At 37.4% G+C, this 16,785-nt stretch overlaps 1 protein-coding gene across 3 annotated transcripts in view; it reads right to left on the bottom strand.

The window, feature by feature from the left end:
• Window positions 1-16,785, bottom strand: part of FYB1 (FYN binding protein 1) — a 59,413-nt gene that overhangs the window by 19,349 nt on the left and 23,279 nt on the right. For all 3 annotated transcript variants that reach the window (XM_059492629.1, XM_059492632.1, XM_059492630.1), the window contains exons 3-7: window positions 5,989-6,163; window positions 4,300-4,349; window positions 3,136-3,155; window positions 2,284-2,330; window positions 831-948 (exon numbers count right to left, since the gene is read on the bottom strand). In XM_059492629.1, the coding sequence (XP_059348612.1) occupies window positions 831-948; window positions 2,284-2,330; window positions 3,136-3,155; window positions 4,300-4,349; window positions 5,989-6,163 (410 nt within the window). The remainder of the gene's footprint in view (window positions 1-830; window positions 949-2,283; window positions 2,331-3,135; window positions 3,156-4,299; window positions 4,350-5,988; window positions 6,164-16,785) is intronic.

The raw sequence follows: 16,785 nt of genomic DNA, 5'->3' as shown, positions 1-16,785 counted from the left end.
ATATTTGCTCTCCACAGAGCTCCAGGCCCTCCACAGCAGGCCATGATGTGAATCACCATGGCTTTATGTGTACTGAGCATAACAGGAAGAAAAACAAAGCTGCCCACTGTGTACAGTGACACTGAAAGTAGCAGAAAGGAGAATTGTGAATGGGCATTAGTTAAGAAAAACTGACTGGCAGACTTGTAAACTGTGAGAGCGTGCTGACAACCAGCTATGCAAAAGTGATTTAAAACAGAAAGAATTGTCTCATCAATTTAGCCCCAGAGAATGACTGTAGCTCTCCTATACAAGTCTGATTTTCCTCCTCCTCATTTAGGTTGGAATTTACTGTAAGTCCCTTTCTACCAAGGCAAAGGTAATGTGTTGCAATACAATTTTGAAATCTTTAAAGGGCTAAATACTTCTGTATCTGATTACAGTGAAGCAAATAATACTATGTGTATGGGATTCAATTCTAACTTTTATTAAGTGCTTTTGATGCTATTCCAATGAAATTAGAAATAAGAAGTTCTAATAATAAATTATTAGAAACAGAAAAGTGAAAACAGATGATTTTAAGGCTTTCTTACATAGAAAAAAGGTGAGAAAGTAATTTAACGAAAATTGTAAGCAAACAGTCTTTGCCATCCATCAGTGCAGGGCTTGCATTCAAACATATGCCAAACAAAAAAGGTAGCTTAAACCCTTTTTCAGAATTTATGCAGGTGTTTGAACTACCCACCATAACAAATAGTTTCGTAGCCAGGTGAAAAGTCTATTATGAACTCTACAATGCTAAACAATGCTGCTCGCATATCTTCGTCCACATTACCAAATAAAAAGCTTACTTTGAACTTTTTCCTCAGTTCATGCTCTTTCTTTTCTTTTTCCTTTTGTTCTTTCTTCTCCTGGTCCATTCTTCTCTTATCTTCTTTGTCCCAGTTCTTCTCTTTTCCCCTTGATGATCTGAAAGGGGACAGGACAGAATGTGTGAAGAAAATCTTCCTCGGAGCTACCTTACCCAAGGCTGGCAAAGAACTGCTGGTGATGCAAAAAGACTTCTCCAAGTGAAATCAAAGGTACAGATTCTAAACCATAATGCAGCTGCAACAGATAGAGTAAGTAGCCCTTTACTACATTTGTAAGTTACAGTGTCTGCCCTCATGAGGGCAACACACTAGACAAGGTTATCTGCCTCCACATGTGTGTGTCCAGATGTCTTTGAGATATTTGTGTTGAGCAAGCCTGTGAACTGGCAGCAGTCTAGGTGCTGTACTGGATGTAGCTCTTAAATATTTACCCAGTCCACCAGTGGTTGATGGAGGCTGAACTGAAGCCTGAGATGCCACAGGACTGTGTTTTTAAAACTGATTGCAGCCTATTCCAGCAGTCTACACAATGAGTCAGTCTTCTGCACTCATTTTATCACACCAGGGTACACTACCTGCTGTGCCTTGTGTACTGGAGTTTGGGAACTTGGGATGGAATTAGGCCTACATCTCCAGCTCTGCCATTTGGCTGGAAGACCTGTTTTAGAAACCCTATGGAGTTGCTCGAGTGAAACTCCCCCCTTTTTTCCCCCAATACTTTTGCTAGACAGGTAGGCTCAAATGGCTAAAAAAATGTCTGAAATGAGGATCACTTGGGCTATAAATCAAAGGGGATTCAACAATAAATTTTTGCTGAAAATTGTTGTACATCTGAAATATTCTACATAAATTACTTATTCAGAGGGAATTAGAGTTTTTCTTTGGCTATTGTAACACCATAAATCCCATAGATTCAGACATTACCAGGGTAGAGAGAGTCATCAAAGGAAAGGTCTAAATGGAAGAAGAATCAGCAGAGCTTGTATTCTGTCTCTGTTGCTATACTAGTTGACTCAGGCAACAAAAATTGTCAATCCAGCCTCTCATAAGAGTTCTAAGAATATTTATCTGAAAAGCAATTAAAAAAACCCCACTACAAAAGACCTGTCTGGGACCATAAACCTTGGGGCTGAGCTTATTTTTCCTCCTAGGCTGTAATTCCAACCAGTCGTTGAGACATACTCCTTAGATCAGAAATCAGAGTTCTGTTACCTTGATCACAGTGACTGCATTATTTAATTGCAGGAGTTCTGCCACGCCAGAGCATGGCAGGCCTAACAGGGAAAGAGCCTGTGAAGAGACAGACTTTCTCCAGGGAAAATGAATGAAGACAGGGCCTGCAGCAGAATGGCTCTTTTATTTCAGGTGAAATACACCTATTAGAAAAGATAGTAATAAAGGTACAATAGGTCATGAAGTTTAGAATTACGACCTGATGTCATTAATGTCTTCATACATCTCTCCATCACTTTCTTGACCCTATAAAAAAGAATCAATTTTCAATGGTCTAAGTACAGTCGAATAGACATGAAGAAACTTGCTCTGCTATATAAGCTTCAGACAAACTATGTAAGAATCATTTATAGCAAAATGCAAATACCTTTATGCTTCCCCAGACAAGTTATTCCATTATTTAAACACACTATTCTTTTATTTCTGCTATTTTTTACGATATCATACCTATCAAGCCTTGGATTGTTAAAACCACCCAGGCAGATTGCTTAATCCGAAGTGGATGTTTTAATTGCAAAGTGTGTCCTGTAAAGTCTTTATCATTGCTGATGACTGGACTTCCATGATGAAGGTGTCAGGGTTAGCCCTTTTTCAACTGGAATGCTAAGGATCTACATGGTATTCAGATTAAGTTCTAAGAGATTGTCTTAGTCCTTATATAGCCAGGTATATATATACATGATAAAATATGTGATTAGCTGAAATATTAACTGAAATATTCTATTATCAGAATGGACCAGGACCATTCTTTCTATTATTTCTGGAAAATTCCAGTGAAATGAAAGGTCAATGATAATAGAAGACGTAGTTTTCCATTTTCTTTTCTTTTAATCAATTTTTGGTGTCTAGCCAGCTTTGATAATTTGTTCCAGTTTACTCTGCTTCTCTCTGATTCTATTTCTATCCTTCACAACAAATAATTGCTTCTACAGCTTACTGCGGATATACTGGATTAAATCTGCAAGTAATTGTCTAATGTGTTGAAGAGGTTTCACTAAACTTTTAAGTTTTTGCAAAAAAAGATAGGTTTATGTTGCTGGATAGTACTTACCCTCTGTGTATTTCCATGACCTAAAGGAACAAAATAAAACAAGGATATTTATTTTTTTTCTTGTGCAGAAAACAATTCATTCTAGCATTAACTATTTAAAACTGCCTATAACGTCAGTGATATTAACTAGAATCTTCTATTTTGCAGGATCTTGTTTTTAGATGAAGGTATGAATGCAAAATTCAGTTTTTTTAGATTGCTTTCATAGAACATTGCAAACTAAAAATATTTACAAACAGCATATTTCACATGTATTTTAAAATTGGAAAATTTGTTTTAAAAAATCTTTAACTATGTTAGTGAATTTACCTATGTTATTTTTTTACAAAATCACTACTTTTATGATTATCAAAAACCTAATAAATCCAAAGAGACCTCAAAGAAATTGCTTGCACCAGCCCAACAGCTGAACAAGTATGGCAAAAGCTCTTTTCCTAATCCAGCCTCTGCTCTGGGCAGCAGGAAAAGATATTCTGTGAATCTCCTGATTCCTCCTTACTCTGCAGGCAGGTAAGGAAAGCTGTGCTCCAGCTGCACGGCCTTCAGTGCTGTGAGTCTGGATGGCCAACACACAAAATGATGCACAGCGTGCCTGGCACAGCCCAAGTGCCACCAAGCAGGGGTCAGAAGGCAGATGGGCATTCTTTGTGTCACAATCTGCTTGTCTGCTGCCCCTGGTACAACTCACTGCCTCTCATACTCTCAGACCCACAAAGTGACAGTAAAAGTACAGTCAACCCATCCTTTTTTTTTTTTTTTTTTAATCAAGTATAGAACAGTGCCTCCTTCACTAGACCACACAACTCTGAAAGAGCAGCATTCATTTTCGGTCAGGTTTGAAGATCTGGTGATTTATAGTTCCAGCATATTTCTAACCAAACAAAAACAAAAAGAAAGATAAAAAGAAGAAAAAATACAAAAAGAGGATAAGGGGGTGGGAAGAAAGAAATTTAGTGCAGTTTCTGAGAGTCTATCATATTAATCACAGAACAGTAGATCCATTAGTGTTATGAGACAACCATCTCCATAAAGTGGCAGAACCAGTATAATTAGTAAACAAATCACTCTTGAATACAACAAGCTTTCCTTATCTTATAAATACAACATGCTCACAGCTTCTCACAGTAGCCATTAATTAAAATGTATAAAATGTATGCATCTTACCCTGCGAAACAAATTCAACGTCATCATAATTTTCTTCATTTTCTAGGTTTCTGTAAATATGAAAAGGTAAACATGTGAAACCTATGAAGATGGTTTTATGATTACATTTTCATTAACCATTTTTCTGGTGCTTTTTATTATCTATTTTATACAAAAGCAGAACAGTCTATTGAGCCCTCTATCCTACTTAAGTACACACAAGATTTTCTAACGTGTTCTCTCTGACTGTGACTAAGTGTTTCAGGTGGGGCTATCTTGATTTAGAGTAAAAAATATCAAAGTGAGCCAAAGGCACTCAGAGAGAGTGTGGTATGAAAAATATCATAAGCAGATGGGCTGACTGAATGGAAAGAATCTGTTGGGCTTTTTAACCATTTTTGCAGGTGCAGTCTTCTTACAGTGCAAAAGTACAATTTCAGACTTTTTTCTCAATGCTAAATATAGCTCTGAGACTTTGACTTGTTGGGCTTAAAGTCTAAACAAGGGACAAGAGAAAGGGTGTAAAGGTTAGGCCAGGTAAAATGTCACCAGAGCTCTTAGATTTAAAATGTTGTTCAAACGAGAAAAATGGGAAATTGACTTGAGAATATACCTAATAATATCAGAGACCTTTAACTTCATAATGCTTTTTAACAGCAGAAAGAAAACAAGGGCTGACAGTTATCATCAAAGAAGTGTAATCAAAAGAAGGACTTGAAAGCAGAACGGGATGTTCTAAAACAGGCTTGATGGGGAAAGCATGGAGACAGGCAAAAGCAAAGGTGTCAGCATCCAGGCACAAATTTTCAGCAGAGAGTAGAATTTACAGGGCACACAGGAATGAGAGAGCAGACAGGGCGTCGGGAGGTACATTTAAAAAGTGTCTGATATCAAACTCGGCTCCTATGCCTGGTTAAAGAGGAGGATACCCAGCCTGGCCGCTGCAGGTACTGCGGCTGTGAGGCAGGACTGATGCTGTCACACAGCGCTGAGCTGGACATGCCTCCCTCCCTGCTCCTGCCTGCTGGGTGATGCTCTTTGCAGTGCCTGCTGGCCAGGAAGGAGCTCATTATTCAGGCTCAGCTTGACTCTGGTCAGTTTTGATGCTGGACTCAAGCACTTACAACTCTGTCAGCAGAACTCCCACTTCTGTACACAGCTCTTCAAAGAAGGATAAAGAAAGGAGCCCCATAACAACAGAGGCTTCTCAGGGTTATCACACAAGGCCATGTCATGGCCTCAGTGCAGTTTCACAACCAGTGCTGAGCTCAGTTCTTCCAGCTTGCAAAGCTGCTTCCTGGGGTATTGGCTCATAGACCTGACCCTCCTTGCCCTCTTTGCCCAGAAAAATTCAGGGGAAACCTTAAGCTATTGAGGCAACTGATTTTCTATCAGTGTTTAAAGTTTTTGGATTGTTCTGGAGTCAAAAACCAGTGTGCTCCCCTCCCCTTACCCTCTCCAACAGAGGACAAAAACAAATTGTTATACACAAGACAATTCAGGGAAACAACTGAATAGATGGAGGGTACAAACTAATACAAAAAGCTAATTCTAAACAGGCCAGGTACAGGGTGGGATTAGGAAAGTAGTGTGAGACACTCCTCTCTCAGAAACCTGGAGCACATGCAGCCTTTGCCTGCTGCACCAGGAGGAAAGTGGTAGGCAGAGAAAGGCGAGAAAATAGAGATGTTGTGGCTTTTGTTCACTCACATTGTTTCAGAGCTGGGCTTGATGTTTCTGGGAGGCAGGCTGGGAGCTGCTGGCCCCTGCAGGGATGGGTGAAAGGCCGGTGGAGGAGGTGGCCCAGCGGTGTGTGATGGAGGTATTGGTGGGGCAAGTGCTGCTGAGGAAAGTGTCTTCTGTTTCAAACCTTCATTTTTACGACCTGAAATATAGCAGAACAGACTGAATTTATCAAGCAAACATCTGAGGAAGGAACTTTGCTGTGTTTGATGAAGTTTTCGGGTAAGATATCAGTACTGCAAACACCCTAGACAAAGTATATTTTGCTGAACCTGCTCTAGATATTTTTGTTGCATTATCTTATCACACTAGACAGGAGGAGACTGCATTCAAAAACGTTCTCCCTGTACAAGGACACAAAAATGTCTTTGCCAAGACATGAACTAGACACAAAAACAGCACAGTTCACCCAATACATTAATACCTGTGTTTCAAAACTAAATTATAGTTCCACAATTCTCTTAAAAGACCAGCTGCAAGGTTTCATATGAGCGCTGACATAGTAAAACATAGTAAAACATAGTAAAAAAAAACTGCTGAGTTTTTTTGCTCAAAGCGTTTTAAGGGAAGGGATAAGAGACAAAAACATATTTTGGCCTTTAGAGAGAGAGGTACAGGTCTCTGAACATCTTCAAATACATTTTTAATATAAGTTGTAGAAAGTCTGGACTTTTCTAGCAAGCTCAGATTAGAAAAGTGGCAAAGCTGCACAGAAAGCTACACCCTCAGCAGACAGGTGTAGCCCCAAAAACTGATGGTGCTCCACGCTAGGCACAGAAGCCACAATTACATGAGTGAGCTGGTATGCATGTGTGCTGTACTGAATTCATGCTCCCTGCAAAAACCACAACCAAACCATAGCAACCACTGCTTTGAGGGTTGATTTTGAGAGAAATCATTCTACACAAGCAAATTAAGTCAGAGTTTTGATGCTATGATGTTTTTGAAGTATGATTTTATTTTTCTGGAATTATTATTAGTGAATTAAAATCTAGCCAAAAAGAACTGTCCCCAGCTGCATGGAGACAAATCCAGAAAAATCCAAGGAAAAGGAGAACAGCGGGAAAAAACAAATTCAGAGTTCTGTTAAAATCAATTACAACTGAGAAGAAACTCCTTTGTCTTCTGGAGAATTTATTTAAATTCACACCTGTGACAGATTAGAATCTTGTCAAGTAAAGGAAATGGTAACCTCACTGAAAAAAAGTGGTTCAAAACACAGAGCAACAACAAATATTTACTAAAGTTTAATAGTAAAGACTGAAAATTGCAAGAATCTATTGGAAGAGCATTTTTACCTTATTGGGTGTCTGGAATTCTGTCCTTGTGATAGACAGGAAAAGGGGAGTTAGTAACTTCAGGATGGACTTTTCCTTATCTCACATGAAAATCAAAGTGAAATTATCAAACCTTGACAGTTTTTCTCTGTACTACCATACAACTCAGAAAATTATGGATAAATATTTCTTCATGGATGCTTAGACCAACTTGTCAACATATATATGAACAGTGGTGCATTTTAAACCTGTTAAGTTCCTCCATTACTTAAACGGAAAAATACTGATAGTCCCAAAACGGATGATTACACAAGTGAATTCTTTTGTGGTTTGTGCATTAAGGAACATGCATATTACAAAAGAAGATCCTTACCATTTAAGATATGTCAAGATTAAATTTGCTCCACTTATGTTTTTAGCATTTTATTCAAAAAGTATAGCCCAAAAGTTAAGTGAAATAATCCTTTCTCTTAGTATTGAGGAGGCTGCAGCAGGGCCAATGTGTGTCAGCTGGAGAGTACCCAAAGGAGAATAGTGAGAATGAGGTCTAGAAAACATAAATTCCTGAATATATTGAACAAATGGTGGTGGTTTAGGGAAATGTGCTAAGACTGGGGTAGAACAAAATTAATACCTAAGTCACTGGTAGCGAAGAAAGGGATAATTTATATTTCCCCTCCTTTTTTTCCATAGTGAAGAGGCAGTGAGTAACATGCTTAAAAGCAAGCAACATTTGTTAGAAGGCACTTTCTAACAGTGAAAGTAGAATTTTCATGCTTTGAGGTCCATGTTGAAGAAGTAGGATAAGTTTATGGCATGAGTAAGTTCTAGCTCTTACCCTGTACATTGGGATGGATATCAAAATAGTGACAAACAACTTCTTTATATCCCTTCCAATTCGATGCTGACATCCTTTTATTGCTGTCCTGTCTGTTACATCACATTTGAAATATTGAGATCAACAGCTGGAGCTATACTAAAGTAACATTTTGGCTAAAATATGTCTTTCAGTAGTTTGAGAGGTGTTGACAAGACAAAGAATACTATAGAGTTTTTGTAGTGGTACTTTAAGTTTGCTTTTTATAAAAACCTGCATCTTACTGTTTTCTAAGTTCCTCAGGCTTCAGGTTCGTTCATTTTTACCTTTGCACACAAGGTCAAAAGCATTTTATCACCACTGTTTTATACCCAAAAGGTAATGACAGCCCTGGAATTATTACATAACTCAGATGTTTTTCAGTGACTTTAAAAGACTCGGCCTTTTAAATCTCAATCAAGGGTGCTCTTTTTTTTTCTTTTTCTTCCTCGTGTTTCCCAATTATTTCATAGCTATTTCTGTTATCTCTCCAACTTTTCCAACACTGTAGAAAATCTGGCACTGGAATTCTACAGAGCATGCACTTGTCTGCCACGTGTAGTGATGAAAATTGCAAGTCATTCTTCATCTGGCCAAATCTCCACTGATTTCATCTGGGGGTTTCAGTATTTTCTCCAATTGTCATCTCTCCTCCTGTTTTGGAAGAGCAGACTCCTGACTATTAAACTAATGTCCAGGAGCAAAAATCTTTTATTCAAAAACTTTGTAACTATATAAAAATTCTTTAAGGGTAAAACTCCAAGAATCTAGAGTACAAGCTGATAACCCTTAAGCATTATGATCTTGTGTCTCATTTTAGTCCTCACCCAATTGCAGAGCTGCTTATAACTTTATTTTTTTCCTCCAAATCATTACACCACTTTGTTTCACGGGTATGGTTTAACATTTCTTCATTATATGTACAATTGTACATTATATGTACAATATATATGTACAATTGCATTTGAATAAAAGCAAACTTTGCTTAAATGAGCCAAGGTTACACCTCACTGGGCTCTTGTTGTATCTGAATACTTGCAGATTATATTTTAGCATTTAATTCTTCACAGTCTTTATTCATCCACAGACTACAATTCCTCATTGCCCTAAAACTTCTTATAAATATGAACCTATCTCCAGAATGAATATGAATGTATCTCCAGATGAATTCTAGAGTTTAATCAAATGAAACAACCAGAAAGGAGTCTGCTTTTTAGTTTGGTTGTTCTGCTTTATTATTTGTTGTTGTTGTTGTTGTTTTGTTTTGTTTTCCTGAAAGCCATGTTAATTGGTATTAATAATACTCTCAAAAATTTATTTTTGTGTTTTAATAGGGAATCCTACATCAGTTTTTCAGTGGTTGTATCCACGTTGTCCTAACAGAGTGTTGTGTATGTGCTCAACATGCATATGAACCTTTTGTCTTCACATTGTATTACTTCTTGTTATAAGTCCTTTGTAGGACTAAGGTAAAAATTCTTCCCAAGTCTCTGTGCATAATACTTCTTTCATCTGATGTCTCTTGAGAGCCAAATTCAGGCAATAGGAAAGTGAGCCAGGAAAGGATACCACATGCATTTTAGATTAAGAGCTTATTTTTAAGTATAAAGGCTGAACAACCTGTCCTTTTTAATTTTTGTAGTTTTTTATCATCCAACAGTAACATCATATTAATAGAAATACTGCTTTTTAAATTTCTAACTATTGTAACTGACTCTTCTCTGCCTTTAGAGTTTTAATTAGCTTAATTAATTACACTTATGACCAAGACTGATGCAGGTGTAAAGTACTTTAATTCTAATACTAGAAATAATGGAATGATTTAGGTAGGAAAGTGACATGCTGAAAAGTGAAAAGCTGTTTGGAAAAAAAGGTGTAACAATCAGGCCTGATGAGCCAAAGCTATGATAACATTCAATAGTAGATTTTTTTTTGCTGTTTTAATGGAGCAGGTTTTTTTTTTTGTTTGTTTGTTTGCTTGTTTTTAATCTGGGACACTTGGTACTATAAAAACATGGAAAAGCTCCATGAAGGTAGTGGAACAGCAGTCAGCAGCAGACATTCAGATCAAGAAATTAAACTGAAACTACATCCTGGCTTCACATGCACCTGAAGCACTCTCATCACAGTAGACAGTGTTAAGGGTGGTCACTGTGGGGCAGCTTTGACAGCTAACACCTCGGTTTCCAAATAGCCTCTCCTCTCAGGACTCTCAGCTTTCTCACAAGTAGTGCTGCACTGAATAAACAGAGGCAGAAACGTAAGCTCTTCAAATAGAAACAAAAGAACAGAAGAAAAGGCACTGCAGCTGTATAGAGAAAACTGCTATAAAAAATGTCCACAGAATGTCCCATTATACTGCTGCTTGTGGCATTAAACTTCTTTAATCATGCTCAGATCCTCAGCACTTACAGGACAGCTATGCACAGAACACGGCAAAAATCTATCTTGTGTTCTTGGAGAACCTTCTCAAGCAGCTTTCATATGGGCACTGGCCAAAAGTTCACTTACATTCTTGGGAATGTTTGTTTATCAGGAAGTGAAGGACACTGCAGTTGTCTTGATGCAATACTTGTGAATTTGACCCTTGCCATTCTTGGCTTGTGAAAGGGAAACACTGATACATCTTTGGTATGACATCTAGAGAAAGATCCCATCTCCCTTCATGTCCAGATATTCTGTGTTCAACAGCAGAAGAAATCAACCTGCATAAAAAAGCATGATTTCTATGCCTTTCCCATGGGAACTCAAAAGAGAAATTAGAAGTCCAGTTTTTTTGGAACTTGTGAATTCTATCCTGAAGCATTCAGGACAGAATGAGAATGAGAAAAAGCAATTCTCACCCTATTAAAACCTTCAGTGCTGTCCTGAGATACTTCATCACTCTGTCCTGAGATGCTCATTCCATAAATATGTGGCAAAATGAAGGGAAGTCCAAGCACTGCATGAAGTCTGTAATGTACTACACCCAGAACATGTATTGGTGGGATGGGAATCTTGAGGGAACTGGTCCTTTGGTCACAGATGGTTCTTTGTTTTTCAAAATGGTAAAATGAATTGGACTCATGTGCAAGGGTGATTTTGGCTCCAGTATTAATAAAACTTAACATGTCTCTATTTATTGCCTCCCTAAATACCAGGGTATCTCAGTGTTTGGGTGAGAGATTGGCACACAGAAGATGGTAAACATCCAATTACCAACCTGAGCAGAATAGAAGCTGTCAAAGAGGAAAAAAGTTCACATATTTTTTAGCACTCATACCCGCAGTTCTACATCCATCAGCTGAAGATACAAACCTGTTTGTTCAATCAAATCAGTATTGCAATAGAACATGTTTATTTGGCACAAAGCTTTTAATTGGCAACAATGAAAAATAGTAATTTTGATAATCTCCCTTGAAAGAGGCAAATATCCTGTTCTAGCAGAGGGTGGTCTGGCTTCAACTATTCATATTTTTCTCACACTTGGCAGGACTGCAGCAGCAATGTATACCTGCTCCCAAAGCCAGCAGCACTTTAGAAATCCCAGTTAGCTCAAAACAGCTGTGTTGATCTTATCTGCAATACACTCTCTAGCAAATGCATTAGTCTGGCCTCTAGTCTCCAAATAATCCAGACTTAACCACAAAGATTGAACTGTTAATGATATTTAAGGTATCAGGCTGTAGCATCCTGCCTATCCACTGCCTCAATCCAGAAATTTCTGCTCCATGCCTGCATCCTAAATAAAACTGGAACTGAACAGCAATGCATAGCACTGTGTACATTCCATTTTCAGTGGTCTGATCATACCTGCTTCACTATAAATAGACAGTATAAATACATATACATATGTAAGTAAGAAAATCCCTTCTATAACAATGCAGTCTCTTGCAACATGCAGGGCAAAAATGGATTATTGACTTCGCATTCTAAAAAAAACCCACCTTCTTTCTTTGGCCTAGAGTACGGCATTTGGTGAGATCTTATTGACTCCACCTTTTAGTAATGTTAAAAAAACCCTGACAGTGAGCAGGTGCTACAAGGAAACTTCAAATAAAATTATTAGTGAATTTTTAGAGTTTTCATCATAAAATGACTTCAGGATTTTTTAAGCAGTTACACATCAGAAAGTCTTTAAAATAATATTTTTATAAAGCAAAATGTTTTTGAGCTACTCTGCAAACCCAACATGCTTTTCAGTTTTACTGCAAAGCACCTCACCACTTCTACATGCAAGATCTGGGTAGCTTTCTGGGTTTTACAGAGGGCTTACTAAGAACCTGCAACAACATCTGCAGCAGCTGATCAGCCACTTCCTACTTCATCTGTAATGTGCAGAGAGCTGTGCTCTGCTCTGCTTCCCTAACCACATTTTCGTTTAGATACAAGCCATGGTTTCAGATTTCACTATTATGCTGCTTTGGAGCTGCTCAGAGTGAGCAGGTAAACTTACAAAAGAGTCAAAGCTCAGGGCTTTTGATTATGCTGTGGTGACACATACTGTAGCAACAAATTTCAGTTGTGATACTGCTCACACCTTGAAAACAAAGAGCATGGAAAGTTTCTGATTGTTACTCTCCTCAAGTCCCGACCTTACTTTTAAAAATGCCTAGATACAATATTTTACGAGTTTTCTTTTCTTTTACTCTTCTCACCTCTCCTGATTTTCCTCCCAGTTAGGGGATTAAGCTTTTTTTTTCTCCTCTGTGCAAACAAAATTACGTCCCAAAATGGTGGAATTTCAGACAAAGAGAAAAAGGGGGAAAATTAAGACCGAGGTCTTCATCCTTTTTCAGATCATTTTGCTCATAGTTGCTCATAACATCACGAAAAAGATGATCAAAGCGGGTAGAGAGTCTGTCCGTTTTAAAGCAAAACTTCTCATTGGTCTCAATTAAAAAATCTTTCCGCAGCAGATGCACAGACTACCTTAAGGATGTTTCATATAAGGTTTAACACTTATTCTAACACTTACACTCTCAAAAATATCATACAGTTGACATATTAAGAGTTGACATAATTCTAGGTCCATAAAAGGTTGGGGATTTTTCACCTTCCATATATATAGAGACAAACAGATGAACAATTTAGAGCACATGAAAGTCAGCATCTAAATTTACATTTAAGGTTGAGGGCTGAAAAATATTAAGCCTGTCCATAGTCTTACTCCAAAAAGAAGGCTCACAGTTACACCCAAGGTACTTCAGTATGTAAAAGTTTGCAGGACTGAGCCTTGTGGTGACTAAATATGAGGTTAGGTATTTCTAACCTCATATTTAGGGGTCCAGCACACTTCTGCTGGGCAGTGCTGACTGGCATGAGAAAAGTGATTTCCAACTGCAGATGTGTTGGAAGTTATCATAGAGAGAAGACTGTACTTATCTAAAGAGGAACACAAAATTAAATCCAAACTGAACTCCAGTTGAAACTTTCCATTTGTCTGATAAAAAGCCTTAATGACTACTTCTGGTTCTACTAAAAATATAAACCTGAGTCCATTGATTTTATGTTGTATGGTATAATTTCTTTTGCAAGAAAAAAGAATAAAAATTGAAAAATTCAGAGATGGAGGACATATAAGACAGTAATAGTTTAAAAATAGTTTTTTGTAATTAGTTTGTATTTGAAAGAGAAGGCAAAAGAAGATGCGTGCAATGATGCAAAGGCAACTTTGTAAAGAAAATGTACTGAATAATTTTCTTAAAATGTGACTATTTCCCAGGCTAAAAAAATGATGAGGGGTTTTAAAATTTTTCAATGTGAAAAATAATTACATCATACATACCATGGTATATTAAAAATCATTTTCATAAAAAAAATCCCATGCAGCAAAGTCTTGCATTTGGATAGTGGAAGTGTGCAGATTTTCTCTTCAGAATTTGCAAACAAGGAACACCATTGTTCAAAATGCACATATCTGAGAAGGGTTCAATTTCAAGAGGAAACCAATGACCTCAAGAATGTTCTTTACTAAAAGGAACCTTTTAGGATTAAAAAAAAATGTTAAGATACAATTTCAAAATCTTCCTAACAGCTTTACTATAAAAGGCATGGGGTTTTTTTGTGTCTATTAATACTGAATATTTATTGCAGCATTTAATATCAAAACTTTCAAGAATGACTGGAAGTTTACCATATATGAACTATAATGAACTATGATTTTAATATAATTTCTATAATGAAATATATTAGTTTGTGCTGTATTATTACCCATGTAAGGCCACCAAATGATGGAGATTGATTCAGAACATTTCTCCCTGTGAACCAAAACAGGTCTAGAAAATAAAAAGGTGAAAATACTTGCACCAGTAGGGCACAGATTGTTTCAAATTCAAACATTACGCATGCTGCATAGGTTTTATCTCTGTAAGCTGGTAAGGAAATATTTAAAGAGTACAGAGAAATTAGAACTTTCAGCTCAGAGAGAAATTTCAGTACATACCAAACTTCAAATACAAGAAGTATATGCTAATCATTCCTGTAATTACAAGTAAACAGACTGCAAAGCTTTATATTTTTTTGGAGCTAGACAACTTTTGGGTTCAAGATGTATTCTAAAGTAATGGTACCAGCAACATGTCCAGAACTCCATCACCACAGTGCTTCTGTGTATCAGGGAAAACAAGATATTTTCCAACTTGACCATAAAGCTGTCTGTAAAATAGTGTGATAAGCTAGATGCACTCTCTTGCTAAAAAAAGTTGTAAAGTAGGCTTTAAGCTAAATATGTGTCAACTTAAAGAATGAGAAATTTCAGCAAGTTCTTATAACTTTTTCAATCTATAAATTAAATTTAGTTATAAGCTCTGTGTTCACATTCTTTTCTGCAGTCTGAACAGATTTCAGAGCACTTGAGGTGTTGGTACAGCAGAGATGCTTTTATATTGTGACCCATATAATGCAACCACATGATGAAGGTGCATAAATAGGTGTTTCTTCTTGTGAATCAAAACAGGTGAACAAAAGAACAAGATTTCAGAAATTAAGTTAAGGGAATTTTACTAAGCAGAAGTAATTACTCAGTTCCATCAGTTCTACTTTTTTCTTTCCAGCAGCTTCCTTTCTGTCACCTTCCATGAGAAACTCACGGCTGTCGTTTTCTGCATCCATATGAACTTTCCTTTCTAACTACTCCTCTTAGCACTTTTTCTCAAAAGCTGCTCTCATACATAGTGCAATCCTCAAGGCACTATGTTAAATCCATCCAGCACTGACCCTGCTGGAAGGTGGGCAATGGTTTCAAGTAGAGCATGATACCTCATGTGCTTCATTCAGTCCTTTGCAGAGGTCCAGACCTATTGAGTGAATGTGTTATGCATATACTTTGATTCAAAACAGAAGGGGCCTCAAAGCTGTTCAAACTACATGTCAAATCTCTGACCAAAATTAACAGGTGCACTTGCATGGCTTCTCTTGCATGGCTTCTCTTCTGAGTCCTAAATTCTGCATCTTAGTTTCTCCATTCAGGAGCGGTTTTAGCTGACTCAATGGGATTTAGGGCAGTCAGCTGCAGAAACAACTGCAGAATTCATGTGCAGACTATAACAAGTGCAAACATGAGAAAAATAGTTTTCTGTGCCTCCATCCTGTGATAAAAACAACCCACATCTTACTGTTAATTTTCGAGAATCAGATAATCTCGAAGAGAACAATTGTGGCACATAAGCCATAACAAACAAAAATGTAGACACTTAGGAGAAGATCTGCCAGTTGCAGAAGCTTGCACAATTCACAATGGAGACATGTCTCCTGATGTTAAATGGATACAATTTATTCTTTTAAAAATAAAAATATACTCTAAGACATTTGGAGAATGTTGCAGAATGTTGTAGCTAAGGCAATAATCAAGCATAATGAGTTTAAATATTAATTTTCAGTGGGTTTTGTGTACTTTTCCTTCCTTATACACAACTGCAGCAAGTCGCACGCTGAGCAATTACCCACAAGGAAATACTCAATGTTGGTTTATCTGTTTTCTTAGGCAGATTGACTAACTAACTAACTAACTAACTAACTAACTGACTTAGATGTAGTGGTCTCACTCGTATTTCTCTAAGGATAGTCAAATTAATTTTTAAATTGCAGTGATTAATTTTTTTTCAATGCTCTTAACCATACTGGCAGTTTAATTTACAGTTTTGTCCACATGTTTTAGCAGAATTATGTGACAAACTCATGATCTTTTAAGGTAATGCCTCAAAAAATCCAGACTGGTAGGGTTTCCTCCACAGCCTTAATATTCTTTGTTGTGGAGGCTCTTAAAAATTCTGAGGAATTTTCTCCCTGACTGAAGCAGACTGACAGCATGTGCCCACTTTTTATTCACTGAATAAAACTGAAGCCCCGGTGTTTGTTGCTCAGGAGTCGTGCAGAGGTGTGAAGAGCACTGGGGGCTCAGCCTCTGGCTGGCTTTGTGTGTTGGCCACCTGTACCTGTATGATCCCACTGCGCTGAGTGGGGTTCTCATAAGCAACATTACAGTTGTGGCCTCACATGGAAAGCTGTCCGCAAAATGACTTTGTTTCTCTTCTTTTTTCTAAGACCTTGGGTGTTTATTGTAAAACAATGTAGTTGTTATTGTTTTCTGAGCACAGAAGGCACATGGACCTCATTAATTCTTAGCTGAGGTAAATATGATCCATCATGGAA

Source organism: Ammospiza nelsoni, chromosome Z, assembly GCF_027579445.1.
Source record: "Ammospiza nelsoni isolate bAmmNel1 chromosome Z, bAmmNel1.pri, whole genome shotgun sequence".
In the NCBI taxonomy this organism is placed as follows: Eukaryota; Metazoa; Chordata; class Aves; order Passeriformes; family Passerellidae; genus Ammospiza; species Ammospiza nelsoni.
This window is presented reverse-complemented; position numbering and strand designations above follow the sequence as displayed.